The sequence below is a fragment of the Mastigoproctus giganteus genome, chromosome 11 (assembly GCF_048544385.1).
Source record: "Mastigoproctus giganteus isolate SK-2022 chromosome 11, ASM4854438v1, whole genome shotgun sequence".
In the NCBI taxonomy this organism is placed as follows: Eukaryota; Metazoa; Arthropoda; class Arachnida; order Uropygi; family Thelyphonidae; genus Mastigoproctus; species Mastigoproctus giganteus.
Window position 1 is genome coordinate 2,842,273 of NC_143585.1, and position 22,914 is coordinate 2,865,186.

Below are 22,914 nucleotides of genomic sequence, written 5' to 3' on the forward strand. Positions count from 1 at the left end.
GGTGGATGAAAAGCATTTAAGGAACACAAAAAAACATCATTACGGAAATATTTCCATTGGTGGGAGTAGGCTTAACGGTGGAGAACTTAAAAGAAACGTGGTCCTTTTAAGTCCATAATGGTGAGAGCATTGAAAATTACAGAGAATCAGCAGATACAGTCAGCTACGAAGTTTTCTGACCAGTGCAGACAGGCTGCCAAGGCAGTTCATGGGTTATTGTCAATGACACATGAATTTTGCTAGCAGGGATGAGGATGGGATATCCCTTTGTATAAGGCAATGTTCAGGCCACACCTTAAGTACTGCGTACAGGTCTGGAGGCCTCATTTTAGAAAGGATATAGAGTTGCTAGAACGAGTACAGAGAAGGCTAACAAGATTGGTCAGTGGAACGAAAGGTTTTTCTCACCAAAAAAGTCTGGAGAGTAGGCATCTGCAAGGTGATCTGATTGAGGTATATAAGGCCTTGAATGGTTTGAGCAGGCTCAATGTTGATGGGATTATTCTTCTTGCTCAGATTACGAACCTCAGGGGGCATAAACTGAAATTGAGGAACGACAGTTGCAGAATTGATTTGTGGAAATTTGCCTTCAGCCAGCGGGTGGCCAAAACTTCCATCCATAGTTGTGGAAGTTAATACTTAAATAAATTCAAGGAGGAACTAGACAAACTTTTAATGCCAGTGCTAATTTCATATATACAGGGTGTTTCAAAAATGATGGTCAGTAATTTAAAGGTGAAAAGTACAAACTAAAATAAGCAAAAAAGTCCCAGTGAACATCGAACTGCAAATGAACCATTTTCGAGATAATGCACATTTTCTGTTAAGATCCGCCACTGACTATGGGAGTACTACTGTAGTTTAGCAAAAAGCTGTGAATCCTTTGCTAAGAGTAGTTTTATTAAACATAAGATGATGCATTTTTAATTTTTGGTTCCAACACCACAGGATTTTACAGATGTTACAAAAGGTGTTCAAACTGCTGACCTTGCATCCGTAAGCAGCTTTGTAGTCTTCTCTGCATTGAGTTGCGAATCCTCTCAAGCATTCCTGGGTCATTTTTGATTTTCTGAAAGGCTCCTTCAACCCGATGCTGCAATTCTTCAACTATGTTAATGTCAGAAGTATATACCAAGCTTTATACATGACCCCAGATACAAAAATCCATAGGATTTAAGTACTCTTCGTTGTTGTAACCTCTTTCCATGTTGACTATCCTTTGACAAGTACTAGTATGCCTGCTACGTCTCAGAGCATTGAGAGAGGGGAAAGGGAGAGAATGAGCGTAACATAACCTAACCTAAACAAACAAGTCAGTGGTGGATCCCAACTAGAGATGTGCAATGTCTGGAAAACGATTCACTTAAGGACCCATGTTTACTAGCCTTTTTTTTTTTTTTTACATATTTAGCCTATACAGTTCACCTTTAAATTATTGACCATCACTTTTGAAACACCCTGTATAGACGTTTTAAATTTAAAATCAATAGTGTGATTATTCAATATCTGAAGGAAATGGAGCAGTGCACTTCCAAGTAAGTGTTGAAGACGAGGGACAGATAGGCAGTGAGAAATTAGTTTTATAACGAGAATTCAAGCGGGGTAGAGTGAAAGATATTTGTTCAAGAAGGGGAAGAGTTTATGATATTGTAGACAAAAACAGTCCATTGGAGTTGTCGTCTGGAGTGAAGAGGAACAATTCTGAAGCGACAACAAACAGCTCCGTAGTTTCGAGTGTGAAATGCAAAGCGATTTCGAAAGCAGAACAATTTAATGAATTTAATTTGAACTCTCTCAAGAGTCTGACAAAGTTATTCCTGTTGTGGGGACCAGATAATATCAAAATAATCAAAAACGGGAAGTATAAGCTGCTTGTAGAGAAGAATTATAACTTTGTCACTCTTGAAAATCGAGAAAGAACGCTTGATTAATCCAAGAAGTTTAGAAGTGTGAGATATTACGTGATCAACGTGGGAAGGGGAATGAAGGTCATGGAAACAAAAAAAAAAAAAAAAAAAATCAAATTGTTATATTGCGTGTGTTCCTGGTCGATTTGCCTGCTTTGCTGGACAAAAGAAACCCAGTTTCTGCGGGGGGGGAACCTTACTATCTACAGACCGACTAACTCATCCACGCAGTGAAAAAAATACCATTAAAGTTCCTAGCATCATCGACGGGATTCGAACCCGGGCCTTTTCCACCCGGAGGACGGTGATGATACACACTGTACTACCCATGCAGACCGGTAATCGAAATAGGACACCTAAGTCCGTGAACATATCAGTACTTGCAATTAGAGAGTTTCCAAAAACATAATAATCATTAAAGACAAAGGTCGTTAATGATTATTATATTCATTCGAGCGAAAACGACATAATTTACATTTTAACGGGTTCAGAAACAAGTTATTTTGTTGAGCCAACGTGAGAGGGAATCAAGACAGGACTGGAATTCATCGCTGTCATTTGAAGAACAAATAACTTTGTAAAGATTAATATCATCTGCATAGAGTTGCCACTCAACATTAACGGACGGAAATAAGGTTGACAGATCGTTAATGTAAACAATAAAGAAGAGCGTACCCAAGGGTGAGCTTTGAGGAACACCTTGCGAAACAGTAAACGGAGTTGACGAAGTACCATCGATTAATTAAAGGTTAAAATTAAATCTTTGGAACAATAGTTTAATCTCTCTATTACACAGCTACTTGAGGACGGTACACTTAAGTGCATTTTGGGGGAGGGCTGTCGATATGGAACAGTTCAAAGGTATGTTCGGCAGGCGATCTAGAGGTAAAAGATGAGAGTTCCGTTGTGTGGGAAAAATAGATTGAGGGTTGCTAACGCATGAGAAGAGAGAGTTTAAAGAATAACATTGTGATTAAGTCAGGTTCAAATTAGATGGGCGGAGATAAATAAATGAGAAGAAAATAAATAAAAGGTATTTTCACACCAAAAGTAGGGGGGGTTGTAGTTGTTGTCCATCTATTTAGTGAAGAGTTCCGCCATACACTACAGAGGATGTTTTAGTAGCGTGTTAGGGGGAAGAAGTCTCCGTGTCAGGAGAGAATGTATTGAAAAAGACTAAAGTAAAATGGTACCTGTCTCGTTCAGTTACTCCTTAATTAACGTCATTAGGGAAAGTTTAGCCTATCTGTTGTCGGGCATGTGTCTGTGCTGCAAATTAATCTAGAAGCTGAGTAACAGGCCAGTCAGAAGCTGAATAACAGGCTCCTGACTTCTACTACTGCTGTGGTAATTTCATTCAGCATTCTCAGAGAACTGTTCCCGAAATAAGACAGTACTGGAAGAGCACACGTCGACTAAAAAGAGAAACTTCATCGCCCTCCCTAGAAATAATCTGCACGAAGAAACCCCACCGTGAAAGAGAAGGAACGGAAGCCCTCTGAACGGTGTTTAATTGCAAAGCGTGCTTATAAAGAGTTGTAGATTAGTTTAGAGTAAGATTGAAGTTGAAGTTGTTTAAAATACGAGAAATGTAAAGGAAATGTTCAGTATTGAGTTGGCTTTTTGGTTGAAGTTGTAAAGAAAAATGGATATTGCTAATTGAAGAGAGAATGAAATGGAATTGCTAGTATGAAGTTAGCTCGTGGACTGCTTTGAAGAGAATTGATTGAATTGCTGATTAAGATGAATGTGAGGAAGTGATTAAGAGTGAATTATTTTAGTGTTTGCAGCTGCAGAGAGAGTTGATATCGCTAACTGAGAGAAAATGACAACAGATTAAAAGGGGGAAAATGAATAGATTAAATGAATAACAGTTATGTATATTCTTGAAAGGAGCTTTGTGTAATGAATGGTTTTGTTTTATAATTTTGTCATTGCTCATGAGAAACTGACAGTTCAAATATTAAAATAAATATAAACTGTAGTACAGGGGAAAATCCCTCAGCTCCTGGAAATTCTGATATTTTAACGCAGTCAGGTAGCAGTAGTTTGTGGGCCTTGGTGTTGAGGGGAGCTGTTGTAAAAATAATAACAACAGTTGCCACTGAAGGCAACGCTAAGGTACAGGGGGAATAAATTAAAATAAAAAAGAAAGAAAGAAAGAAAGAAAACACCCCTCCCACAAGTCGAATGCGAAGCTCCCAAACTTGGGAAGATGCAGAAAACAAAAAGAAGGCAACGCGAGGAAATGGATAGAAATCGAGATTTTCCCGGACATATTTGAGTGCAAACCGCGAAGAATTTGATTGAAGAAAAGAGAACGGATCGAGACCGATTTCATTGTCGAAGAACTTACCGGTTCCTGCGTCGACAATTCGTTGTAGTCGTCAGAGTGGTGCAAATGCGAGTCCACGTCGCGTGCATTTAGCGCTGCGAGGCCAATTTCTGTTGTTCAGTCATTCGCTATTTGTATTCGGAGCAGAACAGCGCACAAGTCGCGGGCCCCACAGCTCCAATAACTGGCGCTGTACAGCAACAGCAACATTCTTGGCAAGCACTCAGCTCGGGTGTGTAACGACCAAAGTGCCAGCAAACGGCGAAGATGCGCCGAAATGAGCCCTTTGGTGAGAGCGTGCAGAAATAAATAAATAAATAAAGCCGCCTCCTTTTATTATTAACATCCTCGTGACACAACACAATTTCTCGAATAAAAATCTTCGCTAATTCTGCTTGGGTCGAGACCAGTCGGAAAGATCGGGTGGGAGAATGTTGGGCCAGAAATCCGCTGCATCAGACGCAAAGCTGAACAGAACTGAGAACACTTCGATCTCAAAAGGCCACCATTGAATACGCTCTTATAACTAAAATATAATTTCGCAACCTCTCTCTCTCTCTCTCTCTCTCGAAGGTTCTTCATCACTCGTGTTGGCTTAACCAGGCTGCGATGGCTGTAGATGTGTGTTAAGCGCCAAAGTAAATAAGGCTATGAGGCATCAATACATTGCGTCCGAGAATTTCGCGTATTCTGTGATCGGTTGGCCCGTTTCCTGGATAAAAATCCCGAGTTTTGGTGATTAAAAAAAAAAAAAAAAAAACGTAGCATCGTCTGAGACTGACTAACTCAGCCACGTTGTGAAAAAATGCAGTGAACGTTCCTGGCTTCATTGAAATTGGTTGTACTCGTCGCAGTTCTCTTTCTTCACGACTTTCTCCGATCGCGGCCACAAGCATCCAGAATAAACAAGGAAAGAAAGCGACCCCAATTGCGACATCCATCCCCCCCCCTTGCAGCCAGCGAAGTGAAAAGATAGCTGTGTGTTTTCAAATCCAGTTGCGAGGTGTAGTGAATCACTTTCCTGCCACTAGAAGGCAGAGCCGGCGCTTGTAGTAAACTGTTGAGAATCGGGATTGTTCTCAGTTGATCAAATTAATGAACTTCTGTCGCAATGCCATATTGTAAATTGTAAATGCCACACAATGCAAGCGTACTCATCAATAGTTACAATCAATAGTTGCAAAAAATAAGACAGCATTGACTGAGGTTTAGAAAGCTTGAAGACAGCCAGATGTTCTTCTCTCTATTGAAGGAAAGAAAGCGACCTGGAGATCGGTATTTAGCCATTTGGTGGATATTCACGAAGATTATTATTATTATTATTAGCCATATGAAGCTGTTTGCGCAAGAAAAGGTTTCTCAAACTGGAAAGTTTCTTCGCTTGTTATAAAAAAAGAATTTGGTGTGGTATAGTCAGCAATCTAAGGATAGGATTTCTCCCAAGGTGCAAGCTCAGGAGCATAGGTTTAGAAAACAGGTGAGGAATGCCATCAAAAATAGGAGATTCTTGGTACGAAGATTATTTAGAATTCTTCTAAAGTACTTCGCTCGTGTCAACGAGTGAAGGTTGTTAAATACACGATTGGAAAATGGTGGAAGAAAGAACTGAACCTTGGCGGTACCATTACCTGAAAAATTAAAAGACACGGAGCGGTCTAGCATCTCCGCAGCGAACGGCCAGAAGGAAATTTATCTACCTACTTGCAAAAAGCTGGTGGCCTCTTCAAAATTGAATTTGGCTTGATGAATAGCTGTTTTACAGTTGTTGGGAGGTTTACTGTAGGCAGAAAATGCTGCTGGAGATTTAAATTGGATCTGGAGATTGGACTGTATCCAATAGCCATATGCTACAATCTTATCTTTAACAGCCTTAGCACATTAATTGGAAAACCAAGGTTTACATAAAGGATGAGATTTTAGCAGGTAGTGAGGAATAAAAGAATTCATGTCTACAAAAACAGTTTCACTGACACGATCTGAGCAAACATTTGATTGGGAGATTTAAAATAATAACCTAACCAAAGAAAAGAGGAATTGAAATCACGCAGGTCATCGCATTTCATATTCTTTGTGATGCCAGACAACAGGAGGCTGATAATGGCCACGGGGAGGCTCCATTAAAAAAGAGAACATCACCAAGTTGTGAATCCGTGGTGTCTGGAAGACCATTAACATTGATTGTACTTTAAAGGATTGTTGGTGAATAGATCAAGACCCGTGTGCGAGTGTGAGTCGACAGTCATATGGCGCATGTTCTATAAGGTAATCAGTAATCGCAAAAGCCTCACGTTGGCCAGCTGGGTCAGTGTAGCTATAAAAAAAAAAAAAAAAAAAAAAAAAAAAAAAAAGAAAAATTGAGGCCAGCTCGTGAATATTAAAATTCCCCAGAAAAATTCTTTCACTGTTAGGAAAGTTGACTACAGAAAGTTCTAAGAGACGAAGTCAAAAAGGTGTAAGTGATTTGTAGAGGTGGGAGAACTATAGAGGCGACTGATGAATTTGACAGAACAGAATAAGAAAAAAGACGAAATTCCGGACCGAGAAACCGCTAACACTGACATATGCACAAATACCAACTTTAAAGCGAAGAGGGGAGGGGGAAGACACGATGTTCTATTCATCCAACATTTGCAGATAGAGATAGGGAGTCATAATCCCACTGTATAGGGTAATTGTAAGACCACACCTGGAATACTGTGTTCAAGTATGGAGACCTCATCTGACAAAAGACATTGAGCTTTTTGAAAGAGTTCAAAGATGGGCAACTCGCATGATGAGATCGGCAAAAGGACGACCGTATGAGGAAAGACTTTGATTATGTGGATTACAAAGTTTGGCAACCAGGCACCTCAGAGGAGACTTGATTGAATTCAGTAAAATGATCGAAGGTGAAATTTTCGCCATTATAAATGGTTCCAGAAGTAATGTCAATAAATTCAAATTATGGGAAAGAAGTTTTAGATTGGATTACAGGAGGTTTTCTTTTAGCCGGCGTGTTGAGGACGAGGGAGAAATTAGTTTTATAACGAGAATTCAAAAGTGAAAGGTATTTGTTCAAGAAGAAATGGACAATCGATAATGGAGTTGTAGACAAAAAGAGACCCACGGAGTTGTCATCTGGAGTGAAGAGGAACGATTTTGAAGAAGCGACCGCAAACAGCTCCATAATTACGACGGTGAAAGGCAAGGCAATTTCGAAAGAGTGAGAATTTATTGAATTTAATTTAAATTCTATCAAGTGTGTGAGAAAGATATTCCTGTTGTGGGGACCAAATAACAATCAAAACTGGGAAGCATAAGCTGCTTGTAAAGATTAATTATAACCCAGGGGCTCACATCTGGTGAGTATGGGCTTGGCACACCCAGGGTTCTGAGCTGGATATCATCATTCTTCCCTTTCTTGGTGATTCCCCTTCTACTTTTGACTCTCTCTCTCTCTCTCTCTCTCACACACACACACACACACACACAATTTTTTTTTTTTTTAGCTGGTGCAGCATAAGCCTCAGCCTCAGCCTTCCTTGCAGCGTATAGCTAATAATAATAATGAATAAAAATAATAAATAACTTTGTCACTCTTGAAAATAGAAGAACGCTTGATTAATACTAGAAGTTTGGAAGTGTTTACATGATGAACGTGGGAAGAGGATGAAGCTCAGATCGAAATAGGACACCTAAATCCTTGAGCGTATCAGTACTTGCAATTAAAGAATTTCCAATCAGTAAGGATGGAGGGTCTAACTGCACGATTCGAGAGAAAGCGATATCATTTACATTTTAACCGGTCCAGAAACAAATTAATTAAACTTTATTATACGTAAAGATACCATACAGTACAGCACGGCGTGCTGGTAGGGGTTTTACATGGATAGAAATACTGTATAGCAAATAGTGATGTTGAGAAACACAATATATAATGCTAATAACAAAATAGTAATAATAAATGAATAAAATAAAATCCATGTTCTGATTTCGTGGTTCACAGGTAGAGTGGCACCGACAGTTTTCCACTGTACGCTACTGGGCAAGGAACAGATCACGTGCTTGCAGTAGGATCCTTCTTCTGTACTGCTCGTCACAGACGAACTTGTTCAGATGCACGTCACATGATTGTATCCTTGTTAACGTTTCTGTAGGCAGAAATCTCTCAGACATGTGCAGTCTCCCATGGGTCGAGCACAGCTCAGGCATTGCTCTCAGCGCAGGGAGGACAAATCTCTATCGGATCACATCCCAGATGTTGGGCGAGGGGAGGAAGGAGATCTTTCCCTTGAGCATTTTTACAGTGACAGTTAGGCGTCTCTCTTTCATCTTCACTGTCAATTGTTCCAGCGCTAGAGCCGTGGCCATCGCTGTTGGGGGGTAACTGAGACTTCCATGTGGCCCATTTCAGTAACCAAAAACAAATTATTTTTATCGAGCCGGACTGAGAGCGAATCAAGACATGACTGGAGTTTATCACCGTCAGTTTAAGAATCGATGATATAAAGTTTAATATCATCTGCATTGAGTTGCCACTCAACATAAAAGGACTGAAATAAGGTTGACAGGTCATTAATGTAAACAATAAAGAAGAGCGGACCCAAGGAACACCTTGCGAAACAATAAACGGAGTTGATGAAGTACCATCAATCATTGAGGATAGGTTACGAATTCTACGCAGTGAATCAAGCAAATCCAGTAAAGGGGATCGTGGACCCCTTTACTGGATTTATAAGATAAAAGATGAAAGCTTGAAGAGCAGAATATCGATGTGGACAGTCAAATGCGTGTGAAATATCAAGGAAAAGAGAATCAATTTGATTTCCTCTGTTCAAATTAGTTTGTAGGCAATGAGAAAACAAGGCCAGATTCCACACAGTTGATTTCCCGGGAAGAAAAGCGTATTGATGATTATTGACAAAAGGGTGAAGGTAGGAACTAAGATATTTATAAAGTAGGAGTTCAAAAATTTTCGCAAATTGTATTTATTGTAATAGGTCGGTAGTTATTAGGCTTTATCACCCTGTTTTTTATAAATCGGGACGAGACAGGCCTCTAATGTAAATACCTAAATTAAGAAAACAGAATCCACTTCTCAAACTGCTAAACTGTTATCGTTATAAATGGAAGGGCCCTGACGCACCCACAGAGTGTCTCGTACAATTTGGGGACGTTGTGTTTGCGATATTAATCCTGTTGCTCCGTTTCCCCTCCTGTGGCTGCTTGTTGTTGTTCCAAGGAGCAAAAAGTAGAACATCAACACAGAGGTTGCTAGGCCCGATCACTGCCAGCAACTTCTACCGTACAACGGCCACATTCTTGGCGCACGTTCAAGTCAGCGGACGAATGACGAAAGACCCCCCCCCTCCCCCCTCAGTGAAGTTCACGCTGAAATCGGCCGCTTAATGAACGGAATTTTCGCACGTCCTTCGGCGTCGCTGATTCCTGCTTGAACAAGGAGACGCAAATAATTTATTTCCCCGATTTTATTTAAAAATTGCGTTTCTTAGACATTACGTCTCTACTTCGTTGGCCCTCAAAGGCCGCTTGCGGTCGAAAAGAAAAGGAAAGGAGGCACGCTCAAAGACGGATCACTGAATGAAACCAACTTCAGAATCGATGAACGATGCTTTAAATTGTAAGTGTAATTGTAAACGCAAGTTGTAATTGTAAAATATAAATTGCAATTATATGCTTTTGAGAAGGATGTTACACGAGGGCCATCGCGTGATAAGATTTCGAGAGGGTTCGACATTTAACCATTTTTAGGGATATTTTGGCACCATTTTATCTTCTGGTTGCAGGCTGAAACCTTTTGCATCAAATCCTTTCTAGCACTACTTTCAGCAGATCGTTGCATTCATTTCAAGCAGCTAATTGGATCCCGAATCAATTGAGTTTTCGGTGACCTCTTGTCGTACATCGACACAGTCTTCACACTACAAATTGTTTCTTTGCTAGCAAAGAGTAAGACAGAAAACTTATTCCAATTTTCGACAACCCACTGCCCATATATGAGCGTTGTATGGTCAACTGTTCTGTTGTTTTCTGAGATTTTCTATTTGTGTCCGCTGGTTCGTGTCTCACTCATGAGGGAGAGCAGCCTTCCTCAATCATTTTAATCAACCCCCATTCAGTGCCTTATACACCTCAATTAAATCTTCCCTTAGATGTCTGGTTGTCAAAATCTGTATGTAAATTGTGAGTGTTCTGTGGTTCACTGTTTGCTGGACGGAAAAACCCGAGTGTCTGGGAAAAAAACTTACCACGGTACCCTCTCCTTAGCCACATTATGAAAAAGACCCATAAAAATTCGTAGCGCCATCGACGGGATAACTCAGATCTTTTCCACACGGTGTGGGGAGGACGGTGGTTCTACCAACTGTGCTACCCACGAGGATTTGCATTTAGTAGAGCAAGTTTTTTGAAGCACTATGCCACCGCTAGAATTACCAACGACCCTTCTCACCTTTAGATCAACAACAAACTTTGATAGTTTCCGTTGGATACCCATGTCATTTACGAAAATTAAAAATAGGAGAGGATCTAACGCTGATCCTTGAGGAACCTCACTTGGAGAAACTGGAAAAAAGAAGAAAACGACTTTCTACCCTGAAGAAAGAAGAGATTTATGGCAAGGTTCTGTTCTTTAGCATGTGATCCAGCGTAGGATCTTACCAATAACTTCACTTCATTTCAGTTGGTATAGTAGCTTTCCATGAGGGACAGTATCTCGAAAATTATTACCTGCATCCAACTGTTTAATCAAATTAACTTACCAGATTGATTGATCGGCATAACTTACCCTAATGAATCTATATTGGGGGCTATTTAACGTACCATTCTTGTTAAGATGGTCCTGAATTGCATCTTTAACCACAGATTCCATGATCTTTCTTGCCAGGAAAGTGAAATTCACTAGTCTGTAGTTATCTAACTCCTCTTAAGGACTACCTTTGTGGATTGGAAAGACATTAGCAACTCTCCAGTGCAATAAGGATCTTCTCGGAGTCTAATGACGTTCTCAGTTGCATTCCTGCGGTTTGATACACTCACATGCCGATTTTTTAAGTATAACTGAATACATATCCCATCATCCCCTGGAACTCTCCTTTGACCTTATTAGCTATCCTAAAGAAGAGCTTCTCTGAGATCACTTATTGTTTACAGCAATCTGACTCCTTAACATTCACCACAGATTCGAGCTTGCTTTTGACTGTAAATATCATTGCGATCTTTAAGTCATTACCTATTTCTGTTGGTAGTTTTTAAGTCATTAGCTATTTCTATGGACTATTGTAATCATTTATGGGACCGATTTAATTAACTCCTTCTTTTTCTTATTTTCCTTCTGTTTGTTAAATGTACCGTATACCATATATTCTGGAGTATAAGACAACAGATTAAAAAGTTTAGAAATATCCATAGATATACTCCCAAGCCGGTCTTCGCCCTCTCCTTCTCCCCTTAATCTCGGAACCATCCTAATCTATCTCCATATTTACCTCCTTGTATGTACTCAAAATCTCCTAGGTTTGCGACACAACAACCTCCCATTGGCGGTATACCTGGTTCCTGGGCAATGCAACGCTGTCACCCCTCTCGCTAGTGGACAAACCCACCGCTTGGCAGGTATATAGATACACTGCATTCACATATACAGTAATCCGATGTCAATATGGATAAACGTCATCAGTTAATCGACTTCCAAAGAGGGATGACAAAGAGGGATGATAGTGGGTGCCCGACGCATGGGCACCTATATCCTGGAGGTGGTACAGAAATTGCGCTATCCTCTTTCGACAGTATTAACAGTGTATCGGGAATACGCCATTTCCGGAATAACATCTCGTTGTGGACAGCGCTGTGGGCGGTGAAAGGTGGTTGATGAACGTAGCCGTCTCTCTCGCATTGTTTCAGCCAACCGGAGGGCGACAGTGGCACAAGTCACTGCCCACTTCAACGAGGGAGGTTCCAGAAACGTCTCCACCAAGCCCATCATTAGCCGCAATAGGTTGTGGGAGCCGCCGACCCGCTAAAATCCCATTGATAACACCACGACACAGGACTCGAAGCCTGAACTGGGTGAAAGAACATCCTTGGATGATTGGAGACGGGTCTGGTCCGATGAGTCCCGTTTCCATTTATTTTGGTGGACGGGAGGGTGCGTATCTGGCGGAAATCGCACAAAGCTATGCACTTGTCACGCAACGGGTAGTTATGCACCTGTCGTGTTGGGCGTGTTCAACTGGCATGTTCAATTCGGCCCTCTGGTACGTTTTGACGCATCTCTGAACGGTTCGGGTTGGACATGTGGACATGTGTTTTTGTAATGAGCGGCTCCTAGAACGTTAGTTCAACTCCGCGTCGTATCTCTGTGAAGAACAGTATCTCTACAAATGGGCCAGATATGTGTGTGACTTCGGTTTGTGTGTATTATGTGTGTGTTTTGTTGTCACCAGTCACTTTACTCGCGATGGGTGATTTAATTTGTTTGTTGTTAATTAGTTTTATTGGCAAAAATATTTCTTAACTGGTTGAACTTTAACGATGGTTTCTTTTTTGCAGGTTTTCCGTCGCCGCTCCGAACAGGATATCCACTCGTAATTCCAAGTCAGTACGGGTGAGTGAATGCAATTTGTTTATTTAACTTTTGATAAGCCTGGGTTTACCCTCTGAACGGTCTAGTGGACTCACACTGCTGGTCTAAATTAGTTCTTATTGACAACCATCCATGCTGTAGATTGCATGGATGGTTGTCAATAAGAATCACGACGAATATTAACAGCAGCATTGAAACCTTCGGAAGAGTTAACTTATTTAAAGATTATTTCTCTTCACTTCTCAGAGTTCACGTATTAAATACGTGTCCTTGTGGGTGGCACACTAGGTAGGATCGTCGTTCTCTCTACACCAGATGAAAAAGACCCGAGTTCGAGTCCCATCGATAACGGGAGGAATTTTTAAGGCCATATTGCTCCGTGTATATTGTCTATAAATTGCGTGTGTTCTGAGGACGATATGGGCCTTTTCCACAATGTGCAAAAGGCCCATAAAATTCCTGCCGTCATCGACGGACTCGAACTCGGGTCTTTTTCACCCGGTGTGGAGAGGATGTCGATCTTACGAACTGTGAACGAGGATTTTTTTTTTGCATTCTTCAATAAAAAGTTATAATCCTTCAAAGTTGTTCAATGTCTATGTGGACACCAGATGTGTTTCTACTAACAGGACAAGAATCGTTCTGGGGAAAAACTGAAAAAAAAAAAAAAAAAAAAAAATAGACGATACAGAGTTGTTATCAATGGGCACTGCCATTCTTGAACAAAAGTGATTATTGGGTTTCTCCGGATTCAGTGATGGGGTATTATTGTTTTCAGCATTTATTAATGATACTGATGAAGACATACAGTATAAGGCCTAATGTCTAAGTTTCATTAACCACCCTGCCAACTTTCGTATCATCTGATAAGAAAGTTGGCAGAGTGGTTAATGACAGTAATCAGGACGTACTACAACAAGATCTAGATAAATTCAGCCGATGGGCTGAGAAGTGGCAATCGAAATTAAAAAGTAACCCAAGGTTCTTCATTCATACGAAGTTCCTGGGATTAGTGCTTCTCAAGTAGCATGAATCCCAGAGTAACGTACCAACTGTTACACAAGTAAGAGTTACAGGGTAATAGAAAATGAAAGCAGACCGGAGGGTAATTGTGTTGTGAAATATCAAGTTCTCTGATATTTCACAACACAATGGGTTTTGTCAATGATATACAGGAATTTTGCTAGTAGGGATAAGGAGGTGATTGTCCCTTCGTATAAGGCACTGGTCAGGCCACACCTTGAGTACTGCGGTCTAGAGACCTCATTTTAAGAAGGATGTGGAGTTGCTGGAACATGTACAGAGAAGGGAAACGAGATTGGTGAGGGGAACGAAAGGGTGACCTTATCAAGAAAGGGTTAATTTTTGCAAATTGCGGCTTCTGGAGACTAGGCACCCGCGAGGCAATCTGATTGAGATGTTTCAGGCTCTGAAAATGGAGCTCAATGCCAATGTAATCCTTCCTCTTATTGAGACTGCGCGCAAAATATGTGGAAATTGCCTTCAGCCAAGTAGATTATTTGAACAAACTTCCATCTGTTATTGTGGAAGTGGACAGTTTGAAAAATTCAGGGTAAACTGTTAGGAGAATTGTTTTAAGAGAGAACTAGGTAAACTGTTAAAGAGGAACTGTTGGTTTTTTTTTTTTTTGATGATTTTGTGTATACTTGCTTTCTTGCGTCGTTTATGAATACAAATTGGAGAGATCGGATAGAACAAAATGCGCGTGTATGGAGAAAGAAGAAAAAAGAGAAGTAGAAATAGCGTACCGATAAATCCAGTTAATTGAGGAAAATATCCTCATTGAGGAGTTGTCTTACAGGATCTCAATCCAGTTTATATTTCGACAAGTTTTTGCATCTTCCAAAACAGGCTTAGTGGGGGGGGGGGGTATGTTGAAGGTCAATAAATGATCCTGAAACTTTGAACTTTATACTTTGTTATAATAATGGACACATGAAAACGATATTGTATTTCTTTATTTAGAACAGATGGAGAGAAAATGACCGAGTAAAGCGCTTAATGGAGACAATGAATTTGTTTTTTTTCTTTTGTTTGTTTTTGTTTCGTATAAAACACGAGACCGCAATGTGTTGTTGAGCTTTGATGTGAATCAAAGAGGATGCAATTGCGTCGTTATTTTAACTATTTTTCCGTGGTGTTCATTTTAGGCATCCCGATGAGATGGGTTGGGATGACGTAACAACGTCCAAAATAGCGTAAAAGATTTCTTTTATTTCTTATTTTTTGTTTCTCTTATTTTTAATTAAGTTTCTCTTATTTTTTGATACCGAATCACGCTGCATTATGTGTGTGTACCGAATGCGCTGAAGCAGTTTTTTATTTAAGATGGATTCTGCAAAATTATCGCTCCATTTGTAGGATTAAAATGGCGCGTTGAAGAACTGCAACCAGCGATGCTGATGGGGGTGCCAACTGCGTAACTGCAAACATTCAAATAAAAATGAGAAAAGTCCAAAATAAATAAGAAAATTTAAAATGTATTTACATATTTCAGAAATGAATAAATACATTTAAAGATCTTTAAATATTCTTATTTAAAATGAGGTTATTACAAAAATATTCATTTTTGTAATAACCTCATTTTCCACTCAGGAAGGACTACTTAAGTCCAAAAGCTTTTCGTGATTTATTTGCTTTATTTTTAATTTGTTTTTAGCTTGTTTCTAATATTAAAGAATTTTTACCCAAATCCTTTGTTTTATCCGTCTTCTCAATAAAGCTGAATTATATTATTTAAAATTTATGAACTTTTCTCATTTCAAAAGATTTTTAATTTCAAGGTTTAAAACGCCTCAAGGTTTATGCCAAGGGAGATTACAAGTCCAATTTCAAACTCACTAAATGAATGAGGAAGGTGAACCAACCTCATTAATTAAGGTTGGAACAAATCTCAATAAATGAGGAAGGAGAACAGTTGGTTCTCCTTCCTCATTTATCTTTTCAACTTCTGTTTTGTGGAACAAAACAACCTCCCTTTCGCACGTATTTCTTGAAAATTACACAAATTCAAGTCTAAGGTCAACGAGTATCTTCTTTCATCTTCTCAGCCTTCAACCCACGGACGGTGCTACTACACTCTCATAGTTCTCATGTCTGGGGTTTTCATTAACCCCCCCCCCCCCGAATACCGTTTCCTCCTGCTCCACTCTCTCTTTTTTTTAGTACGTTACTTTATCAATTCGCACGTTTTGAAACAAAATATCCACGAATGTTTGAAATACCCACCTTCGGCAAGAAGACATGCCTGATGAGTTGTTATTTGGGTTTTAGGAGCATTAGCAACTAAGGCCATATTGCTCTGGGATATGCGGTGGTCATTCTCTGACCTTTCCGCATCCTCCGTATTTGGTGATGATGGGCTCGAACCCCGGTCTAATCAAGAAGCGTGTGCTACGCTCTGCTGCTCCTTCCCACCTGGCTACTGAGGCGCCTCATGCCTGATGATGAGGAACAAAGTGGTTTTCTCCAACCGCGTAGCTGTTGTGTGACCTGTTCAGCAACAGGGAAATCTTTATTGTCTGATGTTCTTCGTGCAATGTTCTTCGTGCAATGTTACCCATTACGACAAGTAGGTGCCAGGAGTTTCTCATTCTTCCCCCCAGGCATGTGGGCGGGAGGGGAGTTATATACGAAGGACATATGTTGCATCTTTGCATCTTCATAGCTAACTTTAGGGTAGGCTACATCACGAAGTCACCACAACCGAAATTATCATTGCATTGCGCGTGTGAACCATTTAGAAGTAGTAGTGCAAAATACAGCAGGAAGCGGAGGAACATTCACCTAATTTCAGAGTACCCGATGACTCATAGCTCATGTCAGATTCACGCCAGACTTTTACAGCCAGCACGACGGACTACGCAGAGTGTTCTGTCGAAGTAAGTGGTCCCCAGCACGTTTAGGTGGCGTCATTAGTAAAGTTCGGTGGATTTAGGGGATGTTAACCCCGCTTACGCCCATGGCTAGTTCGCAGTTGAAGTAAATTTAGCTTTACAAAATGAAAGGGGAGCGGGGCCATCGTGGCTCAACTTCCGTATTGTCACAAAAAGTGCCACCTTCCAACAGAAGTGAAAGCGTGTCCTCGGTGAACTCAACTTACAGCGATCAGTCGACACTGCGGTACTCGTATGCTGGCGGAATATCAAGAACACATTTTGAAACTCATGTGAGTAAAGAACTACTGCTTTTTTATTATTTTATTATTGAATTTTGGCTGAAGAGGCAATAGAACCATCTGGTTTTGACAGAGGTTGAAACAAAGATTGGCAAACTGGCGGCCAATAGCTTTGGCAAAAGACCAGAATGCTCCACATCACTAGAGCAAGAAGCAAGTTTTCTACTCTTAGCCTGTTCCAAATCTAGTTTGGACTGATTAATAACTGCTTTACAATTGTTGCGAGCTTTGGTGTAAGCAGTAAATGAAACTGAAGAATCGGAAACAAGCCAATTACGATATGCAACATTCTTCTCTTGAACAGCCTTAGCACATTTATTGGAAAACCAAGGTTTAGACAAAGGACGAGATTTTACGGTGGAATGTGGAATAAAGGATTTCATCCCTGCAAGAATAATTTCACTGACACGATCTGAGCAAACGTTGACATCAGAAGTTTTGAAACAGTAATCAGACCAAGGAAAAGAAGAAAAGAAGTCTCGCAGGTCATCCCATTTTGCATTCTTGTAATGCCAAACAACACGACGTTGAGAATGATCACGAGAGAAAGGCTCCATTGAAGAAGAGACCACGCCAAGTTGTGATCTGAGGCGCCAAGAGGACCACCTCGACCGTGTACTTAGGACTGTTTGTGAGAAAAAGACCAAGCGTGTTGGCTGGGTGGTTAGGATTGTCTGGTATTCTGGTAGGTGATGAACACTCTGTGTAAGGTCACTAGTAATTGCAAAAACCTCAGCATCTCGACCATCTGTGTCCGTGTGACTATAAAACGGGAGCCAGATAGAGTTGTTAATGTTAAAATCACCAAGGATGTTTCCCTGAGTATTACAATAGTTGTACCGAAGAAAGTCAAGTTTGAAAGAGATGAAGTCTAAGAGTTCCAAGTGATTAGTGGAATTGGGAGTACGATAGAGGCAACAGATGAATTTGACAGAACGTGGCAGAGTGATTTTAAGCCGGAGAGGATCGAAAAGAGGAGATTCCAAATTAAGTGTCTGACAGGGAATATCAAAACGGTCATATACAAAAGCACCACTTTTGAAGCGAAAGGAATCATACAGCGAATAATTCGGACAACCAAGGTAAGCATCGGTTGAATCAACCGATCACTGAGATTCTGCAAATGGAAATGGACATCGTTGACATTAGAATTGATACCACGTATATTTGTGAAATGAATTAGGAAGTGCTTGGGAGGTTTAGATCTTTTCGTAGATAAGCTTACTCTTAGTTTCACAATTCATGGTGTATTCAATAGTAGGAAAAGGTGGAGGGGACATGCTGTATGAAGTAATGAAATTTTTGGATATGGCGTACACATGCTAAGAATATACCCAACTCTTTGACATAATGTGGCCTCGACAATGCCCCTCCATACATACTACTCGGACTCTCCCAGTCCTCCAGTTCGAATGTATAATCTGGCAGCGAGATTTTACACTAAATGATCTACATGCCTCCGAAAGAGATCAATAGTTTCGGTTCGGTGGGCGATCTAGCAGCCGGCCCCTGAACATCGTTTTAGAGCTCTACCCTTGGAATGTAAGGAATGTTGGATCTCGTCGTGATGTCCATCATAACCTCAAAAGACATCAATCATGATGGGGGTGGATTTACCCGAGCTTTGTTGCGGAGACTAAACATGGGGTCCACCACTTCAAGCCAATGTGGCAAAGTGGTGGTATTGCACCGGTTGATGAGAGTCATCTACCACCTAGTATTGCCTGGTAACACAGAGGAACGCCACACCTCCACCCTTGCTTACGTTGGTTCGCATCTGGGTGGTCACTCACAGTGTGCCAGGTTGCCGTATTTTGGGTGGTAGATGACGTTTGCAATACTAGGTGGTAGATGACGTTTGCACATGGGTTATACCGAGGGTTACTAACAGTCCCACCATCGTGAAGGTGCAAACAGAGGATTTGGCTGGCACAGGCCGACCGGACTGTGCCCAATTTAGGTACACTTGACCTGAGTGTCACTTGAATGTTCACTTGACCCAAATGTCAGTTTCATCAACGTTTTAGTCTTCCAGGTAAAACGAGCACAGTTTGGCATACCCGAGGGAATGTCTGTGACAGCCTCATGGACCAAAGATCTTGTCTTCAAGGACAAGGATCCGATCCAGTCCCTTCCTCCCCAACACTTTTTTTCGCGCTGTACTTTACTCGGGTTGGATGGTTTTACGCCGTGCGTCGTTAAATCTTGTCACCCACCCCACGTGGCAATTACTTATTGCGCCAGTTGACGTTCAGCGACGTTCATTTGCGAGTGTGGCGTCGTGTCCTTTTCCGATTACGCACGCAGTTCCCCAGTCACAAACTGGCCGCTCCCTAACTAATCGGGAGGTGCAGTTGTATGAAATGTGCGCCTGGAAGTGCCGTGCAGAAGGGAAGGCCCTCTCACCTCATCTCTGTTTGTGTGCAGAAAATCGAAGGCCTCTTCTCAACTCGGTTTCGACCAGTAGCTCACACTGACCTCCTTCCCTCAGTAAATATTCAGCGGATTTTGTTCAGATTGCCAGCCAGACTGTGAAAGCTCTCTCTCTGTCTTTCTCTCTCTCCCCCTCCTCCTGCTGAACTTTTCAGCGAAAAATAACCGCCATGAAAAATGGTAGCAATCAGACGAGTGAGGGAGCTACGCTTCACTGGGCTAAACGCGCGCGAGTGTGTGTGTGTGTACTTCTGTGTGCGTGTGTCAAACTGGCAAGGACAGTCTTGTGACTGCACGAGTTGTTGATTTTGGCTGCCTTCAAATGGCGTGTTTATGAATAATTTGGAAACAGACAAAATGGTGTCGGGTTCATCGTTGTTTGCGTGAACGGAAAATGGGTTAATTACGGAACAGCGCGACTGGATCTACTTCAATTATCGTACAGCATCCGATGCAACGAGAGCTCAACTTTCTCATCCCCCCCGCCAACAAAAGCGCGATCGTTCTTGCACTAACAGGTTTAGAACCCAGTAGGTGCCAATCCGCTTTTATTTTCTTTCTTTCTTTAATTTTTTTTTTTTATACGTCGTCTGTTATAGACCCGAAATTCCAACCTCCAGGAGATATCCCCCCCCCACCACCTCATCCATTCTTGGGCTTCGGGATTCACGCATCTGTTAAGTTACCGTAAGAGGAAGAATTCCGCTTTAACATTAGCATTAGCAAGGGCACATGATGCAAGAAAGCAAACTTATATAGCATCGTCCAAAAAAAAAAAAAAAAAAGGAAAAGAAAAACACACACACACCCCTCTCACTTCACCCATGCATCGCTTCATTTGTTTGTCTAATTCTGCCTAGAATCTGTTTAAACTATCAACTTCTACAACGACAAAGGGAAGTTTTTTCCAGCATTCAACCACGCTGGCTAAAGGCACACTTCCGCACATCTACAACGGTCTTTCCTCAATCTGAATTTATGCCCTCTCAGGTGATTATTCTGAGCAAGAGGAAGAATCCCATCAGCATTGAGCATGCTCAAACCATTCAAGGCTTTATACACCTCAATCAGATCACCTCGCAGGTGCCTGGTCTCCACACACTGTAATTTGCAAAACTTAAGCCTTTCTTCGTAAGAGCACCCCTTTGTTCCCTTCACTAATCTTGTTGCCCTTCTCTGCACTCGTTCCAACAGCTCTCAAGGTGTAGCCTGACCATTACCTTATACAATGGGGAAAATCACCTCCATATCCCTCCTAGAAAAATTCCTGTATATCATTGACAAGACACCATGAGCTACTCTTTCAGTCCGTCTGCACTGCACAGAAAACTTCATATCCCCTGCACAATTACCGCCAGGTCCTTTTCATTCTCTACCACTGCCAGTGTAGTACCACACAGTTGATACGTTACTCTGGTGTTACTGTACTTCCCATATGTAGTACTTTACATTTGTCAATGTTAAACTTCATTTGCCACCTCTCAGCCCATTTCCTCGACCTTTCCAGAACCTGTTGCAGCAGCATACCGTCAGTAGTGTCCTTAACAACCCTGCCAACTTTGTATCGTCTGCAAACTTGTACATTAAGCCTGATATATAGCATCATCGATATCATATATAAATACAGAAAACAACAATGGACCCAACACTGAACCCTGGAGGACTCCACTAATAACAGTAGTCCACAAAGAGAAGTGTCCATTCATTACCAATCTCTGTCTTCTCCCACTCAACCATCCCTTTATCCATATCAGCAATTTGCCTCCAATGCCACACTGCTCCAATTTGTGCAACAGTCTTCCATGTGCAACAGTATCAAAAGCCTTTCTAAGATCCAAATATATGATATCAAAATTATTCTTTGCATCTAGTTCCTTTGCGACAAACCCATGCTGTGTCCGAGCATTCGTTTGTCACAAAGATATATTAGAGACAAGACTTCAGTTATATTCGAGCTATAACTGAAGTCTTGTCTAGATGATCCTGCAGTGCTTCTTTAACCAGTCCCTCCATTAATTTCCCCGGAACAGACGTTAAACTAACAGGTCTGTAATTACCTGTGTTTCCCCTTGATCCTCCTTTGTGAATTGGGGTCACATTTGCACATCTCCAGTCTGTGGGTACCTCCCCTGAGTCCAAGGAAGCTCTCATAATTATGGCTAAGGATTTGCTTCCTTCCTTTGCTGCCTCCTTTAATATAACTAGATGGATCCCATCCACCCCAGGTGCCTTTCTTATGTTTGTCTTCAACAATTTATCCTCCACTTTACTCTCAGTTATTAAAAGATTCTCTAGCTTACTGCTAGAGTTGAATACACCTCTGGCATTCCCCTCACTGAATAACTCCTCATGTGTGAATGTCGATGCAAAATATTCATTTAGTTTGTTAGCTACCTGAGCAGGATCATCAACACTTGACCCATCAATATCAAGTGGACCAATCTGATTCATCCCCTTCCTTCTAGAGTTTACATAAGTAAAGAACTCTTTGCTGTTTTTCTTTGTATCCTTTGCCAAGGATTTCTCGTAATCTGCCTTTGCCTGCCTAATCTCCTTTGTGACTTGGTTACAGACCAACTTATATCTATCATAGGCTTCCATGTTACCCATTAATTTGTATGTATCCCATGCATTTTCCTTCACTGCCATATGTCTCATCAGTTCATCTGACATCCATTTAGGCCTAAACCTTGAACAATATTTCTTAGTTGGTATGTAACTAAATTAGTCAGTCTCGGGCGTAGATAGCAAGGTTTCCTTCCGCCCCCTTCCCCTGAAACTGAAGTTTTTCGTCCAGCAAAACAGGCTAATCTACCAGAGAACACACGCAAATTAAATACACATGGGTATATGTAAAAATTACCGGGTGGCCCTAATGTAGGGATGATGTGCTAGAAAAAGATATACAAATTATAGGAATTCCAGCGTGTCAAATAAATATCGACAGTTAGAGGGACTGTTTTCTCTAGAAATTGATTGCAGCATATGAAGTTTACCCTTTTTTAAAATACTGTTTTTCACTTTAATTACAAAAATATTTATTATCCATCTTTATACCTGTGGGTACTTTTCTGCAATTAGGTTAGTTTAGTTGTGAATGTAAAACATAACCTAACCTTAATAAAATTATAAAAATTAATATTATAAAGACCCTAAAATGCCTAAAAGGAAGTGCATGTTTACAAAAGAGATGAAAAACAAATTTCCATGTTTTGTATCTGGCCGAGAGAAATGGGAAGCTGAATGGTATAAAGTTTGCAGAATGGGGACATATGTTTCAGTAGCCAATAAAGGGGTTGGTGATTTGAAGCATCACATTGAAACTGAGAAGCGCAAGAAAGCAGTTCAAGGTGAGGCCTCTTCGGGAAAGGTTACAGTTTTTTTGTCAAAGCTGTCGGTAAAATAGAATATGATCTGGCTGCTGCAGAGGGTACCTTTGCTTTTCACACTGTTAAAC

At 40.9% G+C, this 22,914-nt stretch overlaps 1 protein-coding gene across 1 annotated transcript in view; it reads left to right on the forward strand.

Annotated features, from left to right (window-relative positions):
• The window catches only part of LOC150077647 (RNA-binding protein 24-like), a 115,123-nt gene that overhangs the window by 70,761 nt on the left and 21,448 nt on the right, over positions 1-22,914 (forward strand). The window contains exon 3 of the mRNA XM_090384250.1: positions 12,793-12,847. Within this exon, the coding sequence (XP_090240376.1) occupies positions 12,793-12,847 (55 nt within the window). The remainder of the gene's footprint in view (positions 1-12,792; positions 12,848-22,914) is intronic.